General features: G+C 34.7%; 4 protein-coding genes across 8 annotated transcripts; 3 read left to right on the top strand and 1 right to left on the bottom strand.

Annotated features, from left to right (window-relative positions):
* The first annotated feature begins 4,313 nt into the window (after positions 1–4,313).
* LOC129885329 (uncharacterized) lies at positions 4,314–11,763 on the top strand. Of its 4 annotated transcripts, XR_008766078.1 has the most exons (12): positions 4,314–4,477; positions 4,630–4,723; positions 5,448–5,789; positions 5,893–6,003; positions 6,891–6,981; positions 8,086–8,154; positions 8,430–8,507; positions 8,824–8,910; positions 9,518–9,568; positions 10,816–11,052; positions 11,133–11,332; positions 11,412–11,763. XR_008766078.1 is itself a non-coding variant. In XM_055959570.1 (11 exons), exons 2-11 carry the CDS (start codon positions 4,656–4,658, stop codon positions 11,262–11,264), a joined length of 1,266 nt encoding a protein of 421 aa, XP_055815545.1. In that variant the 5' UTR covers positions 4,314–4,477; positions 4,639–4,655; the 3' UTR covers positions 11,265–11,763. The 4 variants fall into 4 exon arrangements, 3 of the variants coding, with proteins under 3 accessions (XP_055815545.1, XP_055815544.1, XP_055815546.1); XM_055959570.1 differs by having other exon boundaries at positions 4,639–4,723; positions 11,133–11,763; XM_055959569.1 differs by having other exon boundaries at positions 11,133–11,763.
* Positions 11,764–12,542: 779 nt separating this feature from the next.
* LOC129885328 (uncharacterized) lies at positions 12,543–14,675 on the top strand. Of its 2 annotated transcripts, XM_055959568.1 has the most exons (3): positions 12,543–12,649; positions 12,732–14,014; positions 14,542–14,675. In XM_055959568.1, the coding sequence occupies exon 2, from the start codon at positions 12,762–12,764 to the stop codon at positions 14,001–14,003; it is 1,242 nt and encodes a 413-aa protein (XP_055815543.1). In that variant the 5' UTR covers positions 12,543–12,649; positions 12,732–12,761; the 3' UTR covers positions 14,004–14,014; positions 14,542–14,675. The 2 variants fall into 2 exon arrangements, with proteins under 2 accessions (XP_055815543.1, XP_055815542.1); XM_055959567.1 differs by lacking the exon at positions 14,542–14,675 and having other exon boundaries at positions 12,732–14,205.
* Positions 14,676–15,675: 1,000 nt separating this feature from the next.
* On the bottom strand, positions 15,676–17,484 carry LOC129887356 (pentatricopeptide repeat-containing protein At3g03580-like). Its single transcript, XM_055962426.1, has one exon. The coding sequence runs from the start codon at positions 17,482–17,484 to the stop codon at positions 15,676–15,678; it is 1,809 nt and encodes a 602-aa protein (XP_055818401.1).
* A 1,545-nt stretch (positions 17,485–19,029) lies between these two features.
* LOC129885326 (protein EARLY-RESPONSIVE TO DEHYDRATION 7, chloroplastic-like) lies at positions 19,030–22,180 on the top strand. The gene is made up of 4 exons (XM_055959566.1): positions 19,030–20,104; positions 20,570–20,736; positions 20,913–20,997; positions 21,779–22,180. The coding sequence occupies exons 1-4, from the start codon at positions 19,179–19,181 to the stop codon at positions 21,963–21,965; spliced, it is 1,365 nt and encodes a 454-aa protein (XP_055815541.1). The 5' UTR covers positions 19,030–19,178; the 3' UTR covers positions 21,966–22,180.
* The last annotated feature ends 1,281 nt before the right edge of the window (positions 22,181–23,461 follow it).

Below are 23,461 nucleotides of genomic sequence, written 5' to 3'. Positions count from 1 at the left end.
ACTTGGCTCCATTTGCCTACCCTAAACCCAATTTCACTTTATTTGTGAAATTTCACATGATGCTGCCAAGAGAACATACACTCAACTCCGATTTCAAATCTCGCTGCTAGTGTTGCCGGAGAGGAGATTTATAATTGTTTCACTTCTTCTGGTATTTCAAGGTAATTTTCTTCACAATTCAAGAGGTTGCACTCATGAATTCACTCAGACATCGGGTATGACATATCAACTATCACAAACAGATATCATGCCATACGTCACCCCACAGACTCCACAAATTTCAAGGGATCCAAGTCTTTCATCACTTGAGAATATCATTTGTAGTTATCGATCTCAAAATTTTGAGAATGTCCCAAACTTTACCTCATCGCATGTGCCTATGGTCATTGAGACCCCTGATGCCATTAATAATTTAGAGGACTCGAATAATTAAGTCGATGAAAATGATCCAGAGGATGCAAATGAACGTGGTGATACGACTATTCAAGATCTTGAACCATCAAGGAGGGAGAAACATAAAATTAAACTTAAGCCTTATGGGACTGGTATATTAATGCAAAAAGTCTATTACAGCTATTAAAGGTAAAGTTATGTGATAGACGATAATAATTTTAAAGTAACATTAATAAGCATAATTAACTAAGTAAATTATATTAGCTAAGTAAAAATTCCTTTATTATTTGGTAAGGCTTTTCAATCTCCGTGTAAGTTGTATCTATCATTGTGTTTTATTTGATTTATAAGTAAATCAACATCAATACTGTAGGGACTGTACTTGCTAATATCCACTCTGATTTTGTTTGATTTCTATCACTATAAAGTCGGAGAACCAAAATTCTTGCTCCTTCTCCAAAGTTTTCCTGGGGGTTAATCAATTTCTTTAATTTTTTCATAAGTTGCTAATTAATGAAATGACCGATCAAGTTTAAAGTCATAAAGTAATTGGATTTTCTGTCTCTTTGCAGAATATGACATTTTTTGGTATGCTGCTAATTTTTGTGGAAATGAATATCATAATTGGAAGGAAGGAATCAAATTGGACATTAGACGTAACGCAACTCCATAATAATATACAGAGAAGTCCATGACACGACATCATCAACTCCAAAATAATATACCAAAGAAGTCTATGACACAACATTGTCGTGAAACTTTATCTCCTCAAACATTTTTGTTGTCTGTGTCAAACATCCGCACCTTACAATCAACTAATGCCTTTTCAAGAGATAAATTTATCTGTGGACCTTTTGTCTCAACAGTTTCATGAATCCTCCTTCCTAACAATGCAACTGAAAGATCCCCACAAGAGGAAGAATGTTAGCAAAAGTTATACAATGAGCTGATCAACCGCCTCATTGGCCATTAGGCATAAAATTCAAATTTTGATGTTCGTACTCTGTCAAATTTTAATATAATTTAAGATATCATTCAAATGAGATTGGAACCATGCACATAGGTTACACATTTATGCTGTCTTTGTCACTATTAATTTGAGAGGTTCAAGTGGTGTAGAGAGAGTTTTCTTTTAATAGATGGTAAAATAAAAGCAATACATATTTTAATTTTTTTTTTATAAATAAAAGATCGAGGACTAGAGGTTTGATATTTGAATTAACAAAATAAAATCAGAACTCTTGTATTATTTTGATTACACTAATTTTGAGGGTAGATTTATATTATTTTTTAATTATAAATAATTATATTTTATAACGCGTTATAGATGTGAGACTCTAGCCAACTGAGATTGAGTTTTAGTTTTTCTTCAGCTCATGTTCTAGTTGATCTCATTATTAGAATCGAGAAGGAAAAATGATAACTACTGCAATCAAAAATATTATATGCATAAAATTAAGTATTTATTTTCTAGAATCTTTTTATGATTTAGAAATAAGATTCAATTAATACTCTACAATACAATAGCGTTCGGTCACTAACATTGACCAAAAACCAAAGGAATGTACTCCTACTAGTTAAGTATTCTCTGCTCCACGAAATTTCTTAAATGGAAGAAGGGATAAAGTTTTGGTAGCATAAGTTTATGTATTATTCTGATTATGCTAATTTTGAGGGTAAATTATATATTTTTTCTTACTACAATTACTTATATTTTATAACAGTTTATGACGTCTTTGTTTAATGAAATGATCGCTTATTTCTAATTCAACTAAATCACATAAAAGTAATCAATTACTAAAAGATTAAATGTTCATGTTCCTGTTATAAATAAATGTCTGTGATTATAAATATCTAAATCTACAAAAATTTATAAAAATTCACTAGCCAACAATAGTAATAACTAGTAATTTTAATATGACTCTTTCATATTAAGGACATTCTTTTCATGCCGAGCATGATTATTTTTTTTTGAAAATTTAAAATGGTGAGTATTTTTTAAATAACATATAAATTTACAGATTAAGTTTTACATAAAGTATTTTTGAAATCACGATTTGAAATTCCTAACTTATATTCTTTTTTTAAAAAAAATAATTAAATTTAAAATCATGACATTAAATATGATCCTAAATCACATGTTCAAACATAAGTTAAGCATTGTCCAAACGCAAGCTAAGCTATGGGGTCTTCGAAGGGACGAACCAATTCACATTAGTAGGAAACGCTGCGCATTAGGGCCTTTAATAAGTAGATCTTATTATGTTTGACAAATAATTAAAAAATTCTTTATATTTAATAGTATAGTATTTTATGCAATTATGGAAATGATTTTTCCATTTTTTTTAGGGAAAATTACATAAATTTCACTATTTTAGGAGCTAATTACTTAGATACAATATAGTTTGCAATATTAGGTATCTTATTAGATGTGTCTAGATATGTTTAGATATTTCTAGATACATAGAGTCAAAATTAAGTGTAAATTATTCTAGTTTTATTGTATCAAAATGAATTTGCCTGTAAATGAGATACATAACAAATCTCGCTCGTCTCCCTCCCCATCTCACTCACCTCTCTCCCTATTTTAGTGTATCTGCTAGCAAATATACATGTATTTAAGTTTATCTTCCTTAATATATGATATGAAACTTTTAACTATTCAAAATTCATTTATCCGGTAATACTTCATTGAGTAAGCAGTGAAATCACTGCAGATGAATAAGTGTTTATTTGTCGATTTAAATTAATTTGGTTTGATTTTTTTCTTATTCAGTATCAAACAAAATTGTTAGTTATATTTATCACCAAACTAAACTAAATTAAATTTAAATCCATTTATTAAGTTAACAACAACAATAACATACTCAGTGAAATTTCATAAGTGGTTTTGGGAAGGGTAGGATGTACGCAGACTTTACCACTATCTCATGGAGATAGAGAGTCTATTTCCAAAAGACCCTCGGCTCAAAAGTCACAGTCCCAAGTAAAAAAGAAAAATAATAAATATAACATAATGGCAAAAAAAAAATGATGCAAATTTTACAAGACAAGAACAATAATGATAGCAAAGTAATGCGATAATCAAAGGTAATAACAACACAACTATAAAGGACCGCCTAGACCTATGACCACCTTAAACCGAAACACGGCAAGACACCATTTTATTCCTACTAGCCTTCTATCTTAATCCGCCACCTTCATTCCTTTTTATCTAAGGTCATGTCCTCATTAATATGAAGTAGCGCCATATCTTGTCTAATCACCTCTCTCCAATACTTTTTCGGTCTATCCCTACCCCTCAGCATAACCCCCAAATCCAACCGCTCGCACCTCCTAACTGGGGCGTCAATACCCCTCCTCTGCACATGCCCAAACCATCTCAGTCTCGCTTCTCTCATCTTGTCTACCACAGATGCCACTCCCACCTTCTCCCGAATAACCTCATTCCTAATTTTATCATTCCTAGTGTGTCCACATATTCATCTCAACATCCTCATCTTCGCAACATGTATCTTTTGAATATGAGTGTTCTTTACTGGCCTCACTCCACTCCATATAACAACGCTGGTCTAACCACCATTCTGTAGAACTTACCTTTAAATTTAGGTGGTACTTTCTTATCACACAATACTCTAGAGGCAAGCCTCCATTTCATCCACACTGCCTTAATACAGTGCGTGACATCATCATCGATGTCCCACTACTCTGGATGATGGATCCAAAATTTTTAAAGCTTTTTGCCTTGAAAATAAATTGAGCGGCAAGCTTCACTTCCATGCCCTCTCGAACCATCGTTTGGTAGGGCTTTTATGAAAATTGATGCAAGAATTGCGTTAGGACAAAATCAGCAAAACAAAAAGTGCTTGGGGGGTTTTCGTCATTTTCAGAAGTATAGGGGAGGTCTTCGTCATTTGTCAAGTATAAGGGAGGTTCATGTTTAATCACCCGGAAGCCTAGCTCGCCGGAGTACAACACTGCCACCAGCTTTCGACGTTGAATTCCCTCCGCCCCAAACATACCAATTGTTTCGGCGATCGTCACCGTGAATCTTCTTCACAGTCTCTTTCTTTGCCCCAATTTTGTAAGATTTTCTTTATAAATTTATCATTTTCATGCTTTGAATTTCCTTATTTTCTTCCTACTTGTAAGTTTAGATAGAAAGATGCTTTTAGGGTTTTAAGTTTCTTCATCTTACTCTCCGTTTAATAGGCGGACATTTTGGTAATAAAACAGCTCTTGTAGTTGGCAGACAATTGTAGATGGACGAGCCTGATCCGTTGGATCTTCTGAATCATTTAGAGAGCATATTGGAGTCGGATCCTCTCATGTACCTCTCATCTCAATCTCTCTGTATATAGACACAATTTTAATGGTTATTTATGCTATAATGTTACATATTAATTTTTGTTTGTTTGAATCAACAATGTACACACTTGTAAAACCATGATTGTGGACATTTGCAGTATCATTATACGCATTAACTTGGACAACTATATCTGAATTTTGATATAGCTAGTGGAATGACGTAATTTTGGATTATTGTGATTTACATAGTTCATTCTGGTTTGTTATTTTAGATTACTGAATAATGACTAGCTAATTTTTTCAATAGACACACCCGGAAAAATTCTATCTTGCGATTTGTCTCCTTTTTCATATGTGATAAGAAATCTATTTGCAGTAAAAGCAACCCTGTGAAGTGCATAAACATAAAGCATTTCAACTTGTAAAGTTGGGTGAATGTGATTGTTTGAACATATGAGTATTAAAATAAGGAATTTCGCCCACTTCTCAAATTAAGCTCTATTACTTACAAATCATAACAAGGAACTGCCATATTTTTAATCTTAAAATATCTTTATTATACGAAGGTTCTCTACAAGTCGCTGTAATTATTCTTTTCAGCTAAGGTGATAAACTTTTATTCTCAGACTCTTCTCCCTAGCATTTTTCACCTATCCATCTGCATATTATTTTTTTTGCTTTTATTGAGATGTGAGTTCAAGAGTGATGCTGTCATTAGCAATCTGACATGCACCTTGTCCTCCCAGTGATGAAATAGGGTTCATTCACCCATCCCAGTTTGTCGCATTGAATGAAGATATTGACAATCCTCCAACATCTGTTGGTTCTGTGCAAAAAACAACTTTTGGGACACTTTTCTGGGGTAGGGATCACAAGCTGGGCATATCAACCAAGGTTCTCTTTCCACTTTATGTTGCGGCCAAAAATGCATTTGTGAAAGCATATAAAAATTATAAAGTGCACCATAGAGATGATAAAAATGCTTCAATCTGTTCCTCATCGCCACTTAGTCTCGAAAGTGACTTGATGAAGCACAGTAGGGCACTATTGCTTCTAAGTTGTGATTTTGGAACAGCGTGGAATTCCAGGTTTGTTTTGATAACATTACAGTTTTCCGGTTCTTATAAATGGCGACATCTGTCAAGTGTCAATAGCTTTTTGACCTGATACATACATTTTTTTCTTTTTCAGGAAGCTAGTTCTGTCAAAGAAGCTATCTCTTTCCATGTTCATGAATGAGCTTATCTTTTCATCTGTGATTCTCTCGCATTCGCCTAAAAGTGAACAAGCATGGAGCCAAAGGTTACATAGCTCTCTTTTTATATGTAAATTCTTTTTAGATATTGATTTGGTGTACATGGTAATGGGACATTGACAAATTGGCATATCTTCTCTTTGAATCCCCTTTTTTGGACTTTTTTAGCAGGGCTATTTACAGTTGCACGTTCCATTTGTATTAAAATTTAGTTTCAAAAGGAATAAAATATTTAATGAGAAAGAGAGAGAGAGAGAGAGAGAGAGAGAAACTAGGGTTCAACTTGCGCTGTGCTACTTGGATCTGATTATAAGCTATTGAGGGACATATTATCTACCATAGGAATAAAAGAAGAAAATAATGACACACGTATTTCTCAAATTGGCGCAGCTCCATATCACCGAGGACATGACCTTAGATAGAAAAGAGCGGAGGTCGCGGATTAGGGTAGAAGACTAGTAGGGGTAGAATGTTGTCTTGCCTTGTGACGGTTTAGGGTTGGTCTTAGGTCCAGACTTGCCTTTTTTTGTTGTGATGCTATTGCCTTTCGATTACCACATTATTTTGCTAGCGTATTGTTATTGTTCTGTAAAATTTGCATCGCGTTTTGCTTTAGCCATTATGCTATACATATTGTTTTTCTCTCTTATTTGGATTTGATACTTTTGAGCTGAGGATCTTTCGGAAACAACCTCTCTATCTCAATGAGGTAGTGGTAAGGTCTGCGTACACTCTACACTCTCCAGACCCCACTTGTATTATTTTATTGGGTATGTTGTTGTTGTATTTCTCAAATTGAGATTGATACAACTTTTTTTGATCTCTTCTTGGAGATTGGTGTTTGTCTTTCCTGTGAGTTAGTTTGAAATGAAATTTATTTTACCTTTTTGATGGTCAGTCGTTCACGGTTCTTATTACTGTTAATTACTGATAGGAGGTGGGTGATCAAGATGATTGCTGGAAATTGTTCAAATCTGCAAGAGATTATGGAAAGAGAATCCAAGTTAGTGAAAAAACTGGCAGAGGTCTTATTTTGGATTATACTATAAACTAATGAATATCTATAGCCTATTGGTTGATCACTATTTGAGAGTTATATCTCAAGGTTGATTTCTTCTATACCAGGAATGTTTCCACAATTCCACTGTTCTTGATGTACTTTGGTTCTATAATAGAATATGTATGATAATTTTCCTTCAGATGAATCTCTTTAAACAAAAGAAGCTCACATAATTTCTGGAGAACTGTCTTTTTTGGTGGAATATTTCTTGTGTCTGAACCAGCTTGCACACACGTCGATAGCTTGTTCAGTTCACAAGCATACTTTACCAAGGTAATCCTGCCCACCTAGGCTGGATTAAGTAGGCTCATACCAAGTATTGTAGCTAGGATACATACCTGGAATCTTCAGGTTGTTACTCCCATGCCTCAACATCACAACCACTAGGACATCCTCCTAGGGACAAGGAAAACTATTTCTATTAAGAAATGAATTCAATCTCTTATCATAGTTCTGATTTGGTACTTTATCTGTTGTTTATATTATTTCAGGGCAATCTGGCATGCAAAATAGAACTAACCTTTTTGTTAGCATAACTACAAAACTGTATTTGACAGTGTAAGTCTGTAAGGCATTTATAAATAGAAGATAGAGTAGGTTTATTTGCCCAAGAAGGAAAAAACTACTTTAGCCATGTATTTTGATGCATTGAGGGGAAATTAAGTATAGCAACTTCACTGTCATTTGCTGATTTGATCTAAATCATATGTCATTTAATTAAAAGGTTGTCATTTTCCCTTAGAAACTTCAAAATTGAGAACTAGGTCACTGGTTCAGAAGGTTAGCTTAAGTAGTTGAATGACTTGGATGTATTAATGTCTCAGTTGTTCTTTACTAGTGCCATAATTCAATTATTAAGATATTTCTAATGAAGGTTTTTTTGGACTTCGGGGTTGCTAGGTGTTACCCCTAGTTAAAACTGAACTATAATACCCAGCTCACTTGGATTTATCTATTATCAATATCAGTACTCATTTCTGCATGTTACTGCTTTTCACTGTTATACATGATTTAGTTTTTTTTTTATTTTTAAGAAGATGATCTAAGTTGGCTCTTGTTGTTGTTACAGAGATCAAAGATGAATTATCGTGCATGGTATCACCGTTGCTGGTTAGTTTCCTACATGTCAGAGGAACAGGTGAGAGAAAGATCCGTGATATGCTATTTCTTTTGCGATTTCCTGCCAGTTAATTTCACTGACTATGCAGAGCAGGCAGAGTTCTGGTCAGTGGTCATAGTGTGATGAAGTGTTTTGATTATTCCTGATCTTCCATTGAACATGGCCTCAGTTTTCTTCAACTCCAGTCAATCATCTCTGAAACACTTTCTCATGTTGCTCTGTCCTGTTTGAACTGTTCTATACATTAGGATACAATAAATTCTTAACAAATGGATCTAAATTCATGCATGCAGGTGCTGCAGGAGTTTAACAAGTCACGGGAGTGGGCTGGCCTCCATGTTGCTGATAACTCTTGCTTTCATTACCGTGAAGTGAGTTTTCATTATGGAGCTATTTTTTGTATATAATCTTTTGTCAACTAGTTGTGAACTAATCATGTGATTGCCCTTGCTTGTAGAGGGTGAAAAGCTTTACTGATGCCTGTTTGTTATATACATTAGAATTTTCCCATCAGAAACTTGATTTGTTTGTCTCTTTGCTTGGTAATCCCTGAAAGAACTTATCAAATCGAGTAGCCTTTAAATGTATAATGTTTTGTGGAAGTGAAACCACTTGTTCCATTGGAAGTACAAATAAAGGAAGGCATGGAAGGATAATGTTGTTCATTTGGTATATTGATCTATGCAGCGGTTGATGCTTCGTCTGTTTGAAGAATCACAACATAGCCGGGATCAAGATGCTAGTTTTGATCCAGAACATCATGAAATATTGAAGGTATGAATTTATCATGTGGTCGTTTCCTCAACAGTGGATGACATTTGTTACAGATTCTATTTTCCAGAATGAACTCATAACTTTCTTAATGGAGATGGAATTGGCATCATTTTGTGAACATTTAGGATTTCTTGAAAATTAGTACATGCTTTTCACTGAAAATTTCATAAAGATTCCTCAGAAATCACAAAGGCTCAACATTAGTTTAGCAAACGATGAGTTGCACTAAATTGGCTGGCTGATACACTCACCCACCCAACCACCCCCACCCTCATGCCCACACACCACACAATCACTTTATCTAGTAAAGTGCATTGAGGTGTTGCAGGAATGAGATCAGTTGAAAGGTCAAAAATTAAAGTTCCCGTTATGGAGTTGGTACTAGTTCTGAAGCTTTTAAGTTTTATATCAAATGCCAAAATCTTTGAGTAATATCTGGAACTGAAAAGGTACTCTTTTCTTTTTTTAAGATTGAAAAAGTATTCCTGTTCAATCTTGTTTGTTCTCATAACAGAATCATCTAATTGTTTGCATCTGCGCAAATATGAAATTCGAATTTTACAATTATTTGCTAAGCCTTTTTTTCTGGTTCAATGTCTGCTGATAGGATGAGTTCAACTGGGTGGAGAAGTTGATAAAACGTTATGTGGGGAGAGAGGTATGTATATCACAGTAGTTTTCACAACAACACTTTTTTGGTTAGATGGCTTAGAGCCTATTTGGATTGGCTTAAAAGTTGGTCAAATCTACTTCTAAGTCATTTTTAGCTTTTGAGAGTGTTTGGCAAAGTTAAAAATAACTTTAGAAAAGTTTAAAATGACTTTAAAAAGGTTACTCCTACTTTTTAATTTTTAACTTAAAAGTCATTTAAGTTTGATTTTTTTTTTTTTTAACTTAAAAGCTACTTTTTTTCAGCCAATCCAAACGGGCTCTTAGTGAGGTCGGAAAGTTTCCCGAAGTCGCCAGACAGTCCTTTGGTGCATGTAGAATCATAACATTCACATCTACATCATCCATTGTTGCTCTTTCTGTGCTCATAAAATAAAATTGACTTGTCTAATGCTTGTGTAAATATGTGCCTCTAAGAAGGTAATTCCAGAATGCGCCAGTCAAGTGTCCTCTGTAAAGGATCTTATCCTCATATGTATTATTTCCATCCCCTATTTCAAAAGTTAAATAATTACAAATTAAATGGAATTATAGTTTTGTGCTCAACAGTTCTACTTTCCCTATATCATTACAAATCTTGCTTTCTAATGTATCTGTTAAGCGTGAATGTTTTTTATATTTTTTTCTTCACACACATACAAGTTTGACGAAATTAATGTATGGGAGTGAAAATGAGAAAAGTGAAAATACGACATTAAAGACTCCTGTTCCAGTAAATAATAAGACATCTCAACTCAAAACACATTATTTTATTTGTACGAAGTATATTTTCATATAAATCATAAGTTCTTTCATATGACTTTCAATCTTTACCTTTAAATGCACAAAGACTTTTTAAATGATTTAATTTTTTTATTTATAATGACTACGCATCGTGCGGGTACATATACTAGTTTCAGAATTAACAGTTTGGCGTGGCAGTAGATATACACACATCTGTTGGGAATTTATGGAAATTATCCTCATTTTGTATTGCCTGTATATTTCATCTTATAATATCCCTAATGAGATCAAGAGAATGATATTTTTGATGTTTTGATTGTGCTCTGCTATTGATTCTCATATCTAGTGCTTCAACCTACAAAATATGATCAGTTCCATTCATAAAATTGATTGCGTCAGTCCCTTCTTTTTTCTGCATCTGGACTGTCTTTTAATTGCTTAATGAAGATAATCTAAATTATTAAAAGCTTGTAGCTTCGTGTGCAACCCTGCCTCCTTTTTTAATCCTCTCAGGCATTGTGGCTTCATCGCCGCTTCCTCTTGACTTGCTGGATAAGATATTTTGCGTGTGGTGGTCAAGATAGATCCTTGCCTTCTAAACAGAGAAACATCAGGACGGTCGATATTGACATGCTCATTGATAAAGAATTAGAATTATTTCGTTCCTGCACAGTTCTACCTGACAGTGACTTTGAGGACTATCAAGCTCAAGCAACCTTTGCTGCTACTTATATGGTGTGGCTCAAAAAGGTATTGTGCCTCATATTTATTTCAAGCTTGCAGTAATTTCTGAACTTTTCACGCAGTTGATTTTATTTGTTTTTGACCAGCAATTATCAGGGGCTCTAGCGATCGATATTCAAAAGGTGGAAACAAGCAGACTGAAGTCACTCCTGACTAACGTATGCCCAGAAAAGAGCTTACTTTGGAATTCTTTGCCTGAGCTATGTGAAAGCACATAGCCGTTCTAATAATTGAAGATGAGAAAATTGTAGCATAGTTGTCTCAACTTCAAGGATTTAAAATGGTGGTACTGCTTCATATTTGTTTGAACTTGATGTTTTTACTCGTTCTCTCCTAACCACACTAACAACCTCTCTACCCTCCAGTGGTGGCAAGGCCTACGTACTCTCTACGCTCCCCAGACCCTAGTTAGTGTACTACAATGGGTATGTTGCTGGCCACACTATTCTCCAGCGAAAGCACAATACATCTGAAGAAAAAGAAGAACCAGAATGAAATATTCGTTGTGCTGAACTTTATTACCTTAATAAGCAGTTAGTTATGCTCAATTTACTTTTGGTTACCCGCTGCTGAACTTCAGTGCACACAGATGCATTGCCTCTACACTTTCTTATGTTTTTGCAACTTGTATACACCCAACTAATTATTGCGATAGAGATGTCTCTACAGAACACAATTGTGATATATTTCAATGAATTCGTGTCTCTATTCTAAGTGCATCTTTTGAAAATATTTGTGTAGCTTAGTTTGCATTCACCAGAAGGAGTTCAGTCTTCCACCAATATTCTACGAGTGATAGTGACCAAATTGCTACATGTTATTTACCTCATTGAAACATGACAGTCCCTCTACCCCGCAAAGATCTTATCTTGTTCAGATCTCACTAGTGGAATTATACCTACTACATATGTTGTTGAGAATATGATCATATTATGGCAGTAACTACTGGTAATTTGCCTAAAATGCCTTATCGGCCAAAGAACCGTTTACTGATTTCCTTTACCAAGGAGGGTTTACTGATAAACATGATTCGTTCGTAAGCATATGATGTCTGAGCTATTTATATCACTAATCTTTCATTTAATTCTTTTTCAACAATAACTGATGATCTATGAGCTAATTATATTACGGATGCAATATGATGATGTTGGAAGATTACACGATTGGCTTGTTCTAGTTGCATGCCATGCCAGAGAGTGGGATGGTTCAAAGAGAAATGTCTAGATACAAATTGAATTTTGTAATAAGCGCCATTTTATTTATCAACTACAACGTGAAAGGATGGAGAAGAAAATCACTTAAAATGACCGGAAGTCTTTGTCCTCGCCGTAGAGTTTAAATTACAAATCCTTAATCCTATATTGTGTAATTGTGTTAGTGGTTCGAATTGTTGCAATAATTGCTTCTCTTTACACAACACACACAGGGAAAATTAGGGATGTATTCGCCATTTTGAAAAGTAAGGGGCTGTACGTATCATTTAATCTTCTTGATGTACTTCCTTTGAATTTCCTCATCTATACGATGGCAAAAGGGTTTTAGGGTTTAAGGTCTCTTCATCTTATTCTACTTTCTCTCTTGCACTTGCAATTTTCAACTCAAGGTAATGCTTTCATATAATTGAACCCTAATTTTCTATTGATTGCAGATTTTCTAAACTATTTTCTTTGAATTGTTTCATCCAGTATTGCTTTTCAATTGTCCGAAAATCCCAAATGGAGTCTGCTCCACCCTCCGCCGCCACCAAGGTTAGCCGCTCCACCGTAGAGAAGGCAGTGGACTCCCTTCTCAAATGGAAAGATTCCAAGTCGAAAACCCAGAAACCTCAATTACTTCCACAAGACGATTTCATCTTCCTTAACCTCACTCTTAAGAAAATACCACCACAACCTCGTACCAACGCTTTCAGAATCCCTTTCCCTCACCCTCTTCATGATGCTTCCTCCGAACTCTGCCTTATCATTGACGACAGACCCAATTCCAAGCTCACTTCCGACGCTGCGAAAAAGATTATTAAATCCCAAAACATACCCATCACCAAAGTCATTAAGCTTTCGAAGCTTAAGACTAACTACAAACCCTTTGAAGCGAAGAGAAAGCTTTGTGATTCATATGATCTTTTCTTGGTTGACAGAAGGATTGTTCATTTGCTTCCTAAGCTTCTAGGTAAGCAGTTTTTTAAGAAAAAGAAGCTGCCTTTGCCATTAGACTTGACACACAAGAATTGGAAGGAGCAAGTGGAAAGGGCTTGTGGGTCTGGGTTGTTTTACTTGAGGACTGGAACTTGTTGTATGATGAGGATTGGTAAGGGTTCAATGGACTCTGCACAGATTGTTGACAATGTGGTCGAAGCAATAGAGGGTGTTGTTCAGGTGGTTCCCAAGAAATGGGGTGGTGTGAGAAGCTTGCACTTGAGACTTTCTGATTCTTTGGCATTGCCTTTGTATCAAGTGTTGCCTGAGATCAAACTCAAGATTCAGGGATTTAAGGAGAAAGAAGCTGAGGATATAGATGAAGAAAAGAGTGGTGGTTTGGTTGAGGTTAAGGAGAGTAGCAGGAAAGCTGAAGAGGGTGCAGGGAAGAAGAAGGGGAAGAATAAAGGGAGGATTCATGAAGTTAGGTATATGGACTTTGACACTGGTGTAGATGAATTGGGAAGTGATGATGATGATGGTGTTGGTAATAATGAAGAAGAGGAAAGCAATGATGAAGACATTGAAGAGAGTGAGGATCATGAAGTTGCGAAAGTGAAAAAGGGGAAAGCTGAGAAGGTTAGCATTCTGAGTGAGTCGAATGGTGAGAAGAAGGCAAAGAAGTTGAAAAAAGCTGAGCAACAAAAGAAAAGTAAGTTTTCTTTGAAAGATGGAAAGAAGAAGAAGAATAGTTCTGAGCTTGAGAAAAAGCTGAAGGATGGGTCAGTGAAGGCAAAGAGTAAGAGAAGCAAGATAAGAGCATAAGAATAATCAGTGTTAGTAAGAGCTTTACTGATAACAGATCCCTTATATTTTGAAGTCTTCAGGGGGCTGTGCCTGAGATTTTGTTTTGAAGTAGATTTTGCATCACCTGTTTTTATTTAGATATTACTGTTGCTTTTTGTTTTCGCCATCTTCTCAATTTTGATTTTGAAGGAATCCATGGTTCGACTTTTATGTGCTGAAACCAGCTGGCTCTGTTTTGATATGCTTATTTATCAAATCTTTACAATCCTTTCCATTGCTAATCATTAGTGATGTTTTAACATTTTGGTGACATGCTTTTCAATGTTATAATTTGCTTCATTTATGCGAGTAGCATGTCCATATTGGATCTCCATTTTTCTACATTCAACTTCATATTCATGGATGAAGAGGTCTCAAGAGAGCCACATTTCATTAGAACTGTCTTATGCAACTAGTCTGTTAGTTGCTGTACTGCCTTTTGGCAGTGGATGCATGTAGTAGATGGATTGCCCCCTCTTTGTACATATGCTGATGATAAATTCACTTTCTATTACAGAAAAAGAGATTCTACTTATAAGTCATTCTTTTAAGGAGGGTGCTATTTGATTCCAAGTGGCTGCTGGATGCTATTTGATCTGCCTGATAAAATGTTACTAGTGAACAACTAGTGATGTGCCTAAATGTTAGCGGGATTGATTTTTTTTGGGTTGATTGTTACATATTACTAGGACTAGAATTCAATTATTTTCCTCCAGATGGAGCAATTACCGAACATACTGGAGAAAATAGGATTCCTGTCGTTCGTAAATAATACTATCATGGTGTGAAGGAAATACACCATTCGGATTTAGATATGCTGTAAGCAGATGACTCTTCTATATTAATCAAGGTTGTGCTACATTATTCAAAGCTTTAATCCTTTTGGCTGCTAATCCTTAGTGATGTATAGAGATTCTGGTAACATGCTTTCTTATGTTCTGTTTGCCTTTGTTTATATGAGTATCATGTCAAAATTGAAAAACCTTGGTTTTTGTAACCTTCTACTTAAATATTCCAGGATGAATAAGTCCCACTGAGATCCATGATGCATTATGACTGTCTTTAGGCAAGCTAGTTTGTTACTTGTTTTACAGCTTATGGCGATAGAGGCATGTTACATGTAGCAGACAGATTGCCCCTCTTCTTGCATAAACTGATTATAGGCTCTCGTCTATGTTAAAGAAAGAGATTCTAAGTTTTATTGAAGAAGTCATCTGCCAGAGAGAACTATCCTTTCAAAGGGAATGGTTCAATGATCTATCACATGATTGATTTTCAGCCATGGTGAGTACAAATTTTTGAGACAAGCTAACTGAAGATGTTCGAGCTTATCTATATTACTGATGCATGATTCTGACTCTTTACCTGTTGAAACGTTAAACCATTGGCACAAAGCTGCATCCTGCTCTTGCTTATCTTTAGACCTGAGTTTTAGAAAATATATCATTCATAGCTTGTCATCCTTTTTTGTTTCTGCGATTGTTCTCTCTTTGGAAAGTATCACTCTTTAAACAGATTTGTTTATGAAAGTTGATTCCTTTTTCCTTTCAAAGCTTGCACCTTTTATGCCAGATGTTACAACAGTTCCTCATGATATGAAGTTGCATAATTTTTATTCATTCATGTGGATGACTGATTTGGATTTCACATGTTATAGATTTCCAGAGAGAATGCTGAATCCTGGAACTTTAATCCATTTCTCTGTCTCCATGCTCAACCTCAAGGCTTCTGCATCTTCAAATCTCCCAACTGATGCATAAAGATTTGAGAGTAGCATAAGTTGACCAGGATCTTTTTTAATCTGCTCATGAAACTTTCTTGCAGCAAATTCTGCTAATTTTAAATCACTATTACGTGCACATCCGTTCAATATAGCCTTCCAAAGAGTCTTACCATCTCCATCCAAGAACGAACTTACATCAGGCAAGTAACCTGCCCGAGCAAGCAAATCAGCTATACAGCCATAATGTTCTGCACTAACTCGGATTCTATTTTCTTCTATTATCTGACTGAAAATCAACAAACCATTACTTGCCAATCCTGAATGACTACAAGCACTCAAAACGCTCAAGTAAGTAGCACTGTCAGGTATTCCTCCACCCTTTCTGAACTCATAGAACAGGGAAAGAGCAGTTTCCCCGTGGCCATTGATACCATACCCATTTATAATAGCATTCCATGATACAATATCACGAAGAGATCCCATTCGCACAAAAACATTGTTTGCAAGTTCAACATTCCCACACTTTGAGTAGGTTGATATGAGACAATTCTGAATACTTCTATAGTTTGTAAGCCCTGTTTTTATAGTATGGCAATGGAGTTGCACGCAGAGTTCTGAAGCAACCATTTCACCAGCCGCAGCTAGTGCACTAACCAGAAGAACCGAATCAGTACAGAAATTTTCTTCAATTCTAACGCGAATGAACATATCTAGTGCCTCCCTGGGCCTTCCATTATGCAGAAGTCCTGAAATGATAGATGTCCATGATACCATAGTCTTAGTGGTTGAATTATCAAAAACAGTTCTTGAAGAATTCAACTCTTCACATCTTGCATACATAGTAATCATGGCATTAAGTATAGGCAGCTCTGATCCAAAACCATGAGTTATTACTTGAGTATGAACAGATTTTCCCATCTTCAAGTTGCCCAAAATTCCACAAGCTGAAATGAGATTCATTAGGATGAGGTGATCATATTCATTCTCAGAATCTCTCATATGGAGGAATATCGTTATAGCATCTGAAGCATATTCTAGGTGAACCAGTAAGCTCATCATCGTTGACCAACTGATGACATCTTTCCCTTCCATTGTATCGAAAATCTCCCAAGCAGCAGATAACTCCATCAAACTTGAATACATAAAAAGCAGTGAATTGTTGACCTGTATATCATACACAAGACCAAACTTAACAGCCATAGCATGAACTGATTCACAAAGACATTTGGAACCCATAGCCACACAGCTCTGTGTCAAGGCCATAACTGTCATTGAATTAGGAAACAAGTCAGACTCTCTAGACCTATTAAATAACAAGAAAGCCTCTTCAAAGAATCCATTATGTACAAATGCACTGATCATTGCATTACATGGAACCAAACCTTGACTTTTTATGTTCTCAAAAATCTTGCAAGAGTCGTTGATATTTCCACATTTTGCATAAGCCTCTAGAAGTGAAGTGCCCACAAATGAATTATCTTCCCACCCCAACTTCACTATCAGCCCATGAACTGATTGTCCGAGTATTAAGTTCCTCAATCCTGAGACCCCCACGAGAACACCCACAATGGTATAGGAGTTAGGCACTAAACCAGTTTTTCTCATTGAGGTGAAACATTCAACTGATTTTTTCTGTAACCCATTTTTAGAATATCCATGGACCATGATCGACCAAATAACAACATTCTTTTCAGGTATTTTCTCGAACAGCTTATCTGCATCTTTAACTTTGCCCATCTTCATAAACACACTTACGATTCTTGGTGATTCATACAAATCACACTTCGTAGCTGAACATTCCAGCGGTAGAGAAGAACAAAAACACTTACTTGTATCAAACGAAAAAATCCTTTTAATTATCGGGGAATATTTTTTAACTGAAACAAGAAACATCAGCAATATTCTTTAGCAAAAAGAAAAAAATAGGAAAAGGACCTTTGTTATTTAGTTGTTACAAAAGTGTATTCCATATATTTCTACTGTTATATAAGTGAATAATATATATTTTTATCATTATAAAAAGCGATTTACATATATTTCTATTATTATAAAAATAACTCACATATATTTTTTCGTCTAATAAAAATTAATTTTTTATTTTAAAAAAAATCTATATATTTACTACTAGCACAAGCAGCTCTTGATCCACATATTTGCTTGCCGACTAAGGGGTGATTTTCGTATATTGTAAATTAATAGTTGTGACTGATATGTACTGAATGCTAATACAATGGTACTGTTTGTTTTGTTGGACAATAATGCCAAAACATGTTATTTTATTTATTTATTTATTTATCTATTCTTTGGAAAAAGTACTATTTTTCTGATCATGTTGACCCACCTGCAGCAAATATTACATCTACATTATGTGGAGTTTCTATGGCACGCGCTTACTTTGCAAGTCTTTTAAATTGCCTCATCCAAAGAGTGGCTTCTTTCGCCTTTCAGTCTTAGTTTTCTTACTAGTAATGAGGTCCTACATAGTAGTATAAATACTCATATAATAGTATGTGTTTTAAAAAATTATAACTAATCAAATTTTATGATAATTATGAAATAATAATAAATAGCTTAACTATCAACTATAATTGACTAATGCCATTAGTGTAATTTTGTGATCAAATTAATTAAATATGTTTACAGCTGATGAAATAAATTATCCTACGTTTTATTTCAATTTAAAAAGATATGATAAATAGTATATTATCACAATGACATTTTCCAATGTGTTATTATTTTCTTTTTTTAATATATTATATATTTAAAAATTACATAAAAAATATTATAAATCATAATAATTAACTGCTTAACATATTTTTAAAAACATATAAACAGTTTAGTTAAATCTTAAAATTTTACTTGTGCGGAGTGATATATATTATGTGCAAATCACATAAACAATATTATAGATTATAATAATTAATAATTTAAAATATTTTAAAAAATTAAAAAATCTTTAATTAATTTTCTAAATTTTGTTTGTATCACATAAATTAAGACAAAATAAGTAAAATATATTAGATCAGTATTGACACAAGTACCTATATCTAGTGTGTTATATGTATGATCCTTTCAAAAAAGTTCAATAACGATTTAAACCAGACTGACCAACTTTCTAAATAGTCGTCACTTTCAAGTCATCGATCATACTTCTCACCGATAATTTATCAAATCAAATTATACAAAAAAAAAGAAAATATCTTTAATACGGCACAAAATTTATCCCTGAATATCTATTACAAATCACGCGAAGAATCTCGTCGGCTTCCACACGGACTTTACACATTAAGCCACGTGGTGTGCCACGTCAACTCGCCTTCAACCTCAGAACCGTCTTTTTTTCCATTTTCTTACCCCCTAAGCTAAAACTTGAATAAATCTTCAAACTAACTCTAAGATCTTCACAAAGTTGTTTCCTTTTTGTGTCCAAAATGGGGAATCAAGAATCCAAGAAAAAAACTATGTCTTCTCAACACCCAAATCCTCCCAAATTATACCCAGAAGTAATTGATTCAAATCCAGAATCAACTTATCCATTTCTTACAAATACCCAAAAGAACACATCAACTTCTTCTTCGATGTATCCAACTATTGATATGAAAGATCTAGCAGAGAATCTATTCCCAGAAACTGAAAACAATGGGCCGAATCAAAATTCCAACTTTGTGTCACTGGAAGAAGTGATTGTCCAAATCCCAGGTGCGATTGTCCATCTGATCGACAAAGAACGTAGCATCGAACTCGCTAGTGGTGAATTCGAGATTGTTCAACTAAAACAGGGCGAGAACGTTGTTGCTGTTCTTGCACGTGTCGGAGATCAAATCCAATGGCCATTAGCGAGAGATGAAGCTTCTGTCAAGCTTGATGAATCTCACTATTTCTTCACTCTCCGTGTACCTTCTGAAGCAAATGATGAAGATGGATACGCAGAGAATTTACTCAACTATGGGTTAACAATAGCATCGAAAGGGCAAGAGAGGGTGTTAAAGGAGTTAGATTTAGTATTGGCGAAGTACAGTGCGTTTAGGGTGGAGAAAGTGAAGAACGATAAAGGGGTTGCAGAAAAATGGTGGATGACACCAAAAGATGTTTCACCAGAAGAGATGGAGAAGAAAAAGGAGGATATGGAGAGGAGTTCGGCGGCGTACTGGACTACTTTGGCTCCGAATGTTGAGGATTATAGTAGCAGTATTGCAAGAATGATTGCAGCCGGATCGGGTCAGTTGATAAAGGGGATATTGTGGTGTGGGGATGTTACTGTGGATGGGTTGAAGTGGGGGAATGATGTATTGGTCAAGAGGATGGGAAGAGGAAGCAACTCTGAGATTAGCCCTGAGGCTATGCGCAGGATGAAAAGGTACAGTCTTTTTTCATTTTTTCTGTTGAATTTTACTCTCCATTGAGCATTGATTTGTAATATACCACTACATTCGTTTCAATTTATTTGTACGGTTTTTACTTAATACGGAATTTAAGAAAATAAAGGAACTGCAGACTGTATCAAAATGTTCTTTAAGAAAATAAAGGAGACTTATGAATTTTGTGATTTTAAATTAAAAATGAGTAAAATGTACCAAAATGCTCTTTAATCTATGTTGTGATCTCAAGCATGTCACTTGGAAAGTTGGAATTAAAAGCTGCCAGAAAGGGGAAGAGGCATATTTTTGGGAATGGAATAAAAGGGGAAGTAATGAACAAAGCAAAACGGAGGGAGTACTAGTTTCAAGTGTAGCTGAATGAATTGTAGGATTGAGTTTCTTACAAATTGATAAGAGTTTTGCTTGCGTAAACTTTATGCATATTTTCCTTCTGCTCCTTTTAGGGTGAAGAAGATGACAAAAATGTCAGAGAAAGTGGCAACTGGTATACTCTCAGGAGTAGTGAAGGTCTCTGGATTCTTCACAAGTTCTATTGCAAACTCAAAAGCTGGTCAGAGATTCTTTAGCCTTCTTCCAGGAGAAATTGTTCTTGCTTCCTTGGATGGATTCAGTATGTGTTTCTACTCGATCAACTTATTTTTTAAGTTAGTTGAACATTTTTATTTATCTGTTTGGTTTGAATTGAGGGGAATAAAATCGACATGATGTGTTCATAAGAAGAACAGAACTACTATGTTATTTTCTTTGTAGACTCCTGACATTGTTGGTTTTGCTACATTATAACAGATAAAGTTTGTGATGCCGTTGAGGTGGCCGGAAAGAATGTGATGTCAACAACCTCAGTAGTGACAACTGGTCTTGTTCAACAGAGGTAAGTTTTGTTTTGTTGCTAAATATGGAGGTTAGATGAAAACTGTAATAGCAATTAGAAGCTTTCCAAACTCACAAATCGATAAACTCAAAATGTGGTTCTTCCGGTTAGAAATCATGTAAGATGGAAGTTGTTATTTACAAAAAAAAAAAAAAAGACGTGTTTTTACTGTAAACCTTCCAATTCCTTTTGAAGTTCTCTTCCATAAATATGAGAATAAACATCAGGAAAAACCACGACCATCACTTTAGATAATTGTAGTAATTTATTGTATCCCCTAACTGCTACTGCCAATTTTGGGCGATCAATCTTTCGAAGAAGTGTCCTATAAGCCTCAGGTCTTGTTTGTTTTAGGGTGCCTTCGGTAGGAAGGAAGATATTTTTCAGAAAAGTAAGTGAAATTTTCTGTTTCTACATAAGCAAAAAATACTTTCCTCATTTGTATCTAATCTAGAAAAATACGTGGGGTAGGGGTTAGGGGTGGTGGGGATGGGGATGGGAGCTATGGGATGGGGGCGAAGATGAGGTCTTTCGGACACAATCAATGTGGAATGCTACTTATGGAACCTGTTTTCCCTCCCGGAAAGTCATTTTCCTCACTCTTTTAAGAACTTGTTCTTTAAAGAAAATATTGTTCAAAAATTTTGACTAACCGAATATGAGAGGATTGGAAAAATATTTTTTGACTAACTGATATCTTTTCATTTTCCTACTTTCTGTATCCATTTCTCTATAACAAATTCTTGGATCAGTATGCTTAAAACTTATGCTGGTGGTGCAGACATGGTGACCAGGCTGCACAGATGACACGTGAAGGATTCGATGCTGCAGGATATGCTATAGGGACTGCGTGGGCTGTGTTTAAGATAAGAAAAGCTCTGAATCCAAAGGGTGCTATCAAGCCTACTACAGTTGCAAAAGCTGCTGCTAAAGCTAACCTTTCTAAGCTGAAGAGCAAGCAGAAGTGAATATGAACTGGATGTTCCACTTGCCATCTCTTAACATCTCTAACCTCCTCTTTAGTTTTGTCTATTGCTTACAGAGTTTATCTTTGCGCGTGAGATGACACTGAGAGAAAATGATGTAATGTATCTGAACTTTGAATTTGCAGGAATGATAGTATGTATTGGCTTTGTACTATAGTAGATGTGTTGCATTTGTTAGTTGGCAACTTAATTTGTTAGATCTGGAGCTTTTAGTAGGTGTGTGTGGACACAGATTTGGTTGAAATTTGAAAAATAAAAGAAGAAAAAATGAGTTTTGGTGAAATTGAATTTTGAAAAATACTGTTTGAAAGTTTAAAGTTGGTGTTTATACATGCGTTTCCCTTGAAAAATATTGATGTTCTAAAGACATGTATATACACACATGCATAAATCAGACAATCTTTTACTTCAAAGAGTTGGGGGCGGCGAACAGCAAATATGACAGGAAAAAGCGCAAATTTTTATACATGTTCCAATACCGCGAAAATGATTTCTTTTCTGGAGAACTCTTTTGTAATAGCTTGATAAGCTGAATTAAGAAATATCATGTTCTACTCTTTGCTTCAAGTCCGGTTAAGAGTGAGCTTTCCGATAGTTTCTTACTTCATAGAAATAGATCTTTAACTATCAAATTCTTCTCATTTTTTACTCAAGATATCTGAAATAACTTCATAAACTAATAATTTAAATAAATGAGCCTATTATTCGTATGTTCTGAACTTACTTCTTGGTATAAAGGAAGGGGCAAAGAATTCTAGATCTAGTTCTTCTCCTACCTAATCTTTAGTACCACTTTAAAATTTAAGTTAGAACTATTTGCCGTCTAGAAGTCACAAATAATAATTTTTTTTGGTACTAGCTTGAGGAAGAGAGAATTTATAGGTCAAACTATTTGCAATTAACTTCTTTGAAGTAAGGATTAAATGGACTCCACATCCAAATATATTGAATAACTTAAATTTATCTATATTTTGTTATGATTTATATTATTTAACATTAAATCAGACAATTTTTACTTCAAAGAATTTGAAGCAATGAACATCAAATAAAGAAGGGAAAAGCGCAAATTTAGACTTTTATATATGTTGTAATTTTATTTTTTTCTAAAATCTGAGGAAGTTTCAATATGGATAAAATAGACTTCACGTACAAATATATTCTTAAAAAGCTTAAATTTATTTGTACTTTTAATTATAATTTACAATCATTATATTAGGGTTAAGTACAAATTCGAAATAATTTACTTATGAAAATTATATGAATAACCTCAAAGTAGAATAGATGTTTAACTTAAGATATTTTGTATGGTATGATTTTGCTCATTTCCTAATTGAAAATATTGTTCCATGTAATAAACGAAAGAAATAATAAAAATGGTCCGAGCTAAGGTTAAATTAATTCCTTAAACATGATTATAAATGGTTTTGGTCCTTTAAATTTGGACAAACGTAACAGACTTCTTGAAACGTCAATTACTT

This window comes from Solanum dulcamara, chromosome 4 (assembly GCF_947179165.1).
Source record: "Solanum dulcamara chromosome 4, daSolDulc1.2, whole genome shotgun sequence".
Lineage (NCBI taxonomy): Eukaryota > Viridiplantae > Streptophyta > Magnoliopsida > Solanales > Solanaceae > Solanum > Solanum dulcamara.
This window is presented reverse-complemented; position numbering and strand designations above follow the sequence as displayed.

Excerpts from the sequence above, each read along its gene's own strand:
- LOC129885328 (XM_055959568.1), top strand. The coding sequence starts at position 12,762 with ATGGAGTCTGCTCCACCCTCCGCCGCCACCAAGGTTAGCCGCTCCACC.
- LOC129885329 (XM_055959570.1), top strand. The coding sequence starts at position 4,656 with ATGGACGAGCCTGATCCGTTGGATCTTCTGAATCATTTAGAGAGCATA. Across the intron at positions 8,911-9,517 it reads AACATCATGAAATATTGAAG|GATGAGTTCAACTGGGTGGA; the intron begins GTATGAATTTAT and ends GTCTGCTGATAG. Across the intron at positions 9,569-10,815 it reads AACGTTATGTGGGGAGAGAG|GCATTGTGGCTTCATCGCCG; the intron begins GTATGTATATCA and ends TAATCCTCTCAG.
- LOC129885326 (XM_055959566.1), top strand. The coding sequence starts at position 19,179 with ATGGGGAATCAAGAATCCAAGAAAAAAACTATGTCTTCTCAACACCCA. Across the intron at positions 20,105-20,569 it reads GCTATGCGCAGGATGAAAAG|GGTGAAGAAGATGACAAAAA; the intron begins GTACAGTCTTTT and ends TGCTCCTTTTAG. Across the intron at positions 20,998-21,778 it reads ACTGGTCTTGTTCAACAGAG|ACATGGTGACCAGGCTGCAC; the intron begins GTAAGTTTTGTT and ends CTGGTGGTGCAG.
- LOC129887356 (XM_055962426.1), bottom strand. The coding sequence starts at position 17,484 with ATGGGCAAAGTTAAAGATGCAGATAAGCTGTTCGAGAAAATACCTGAA.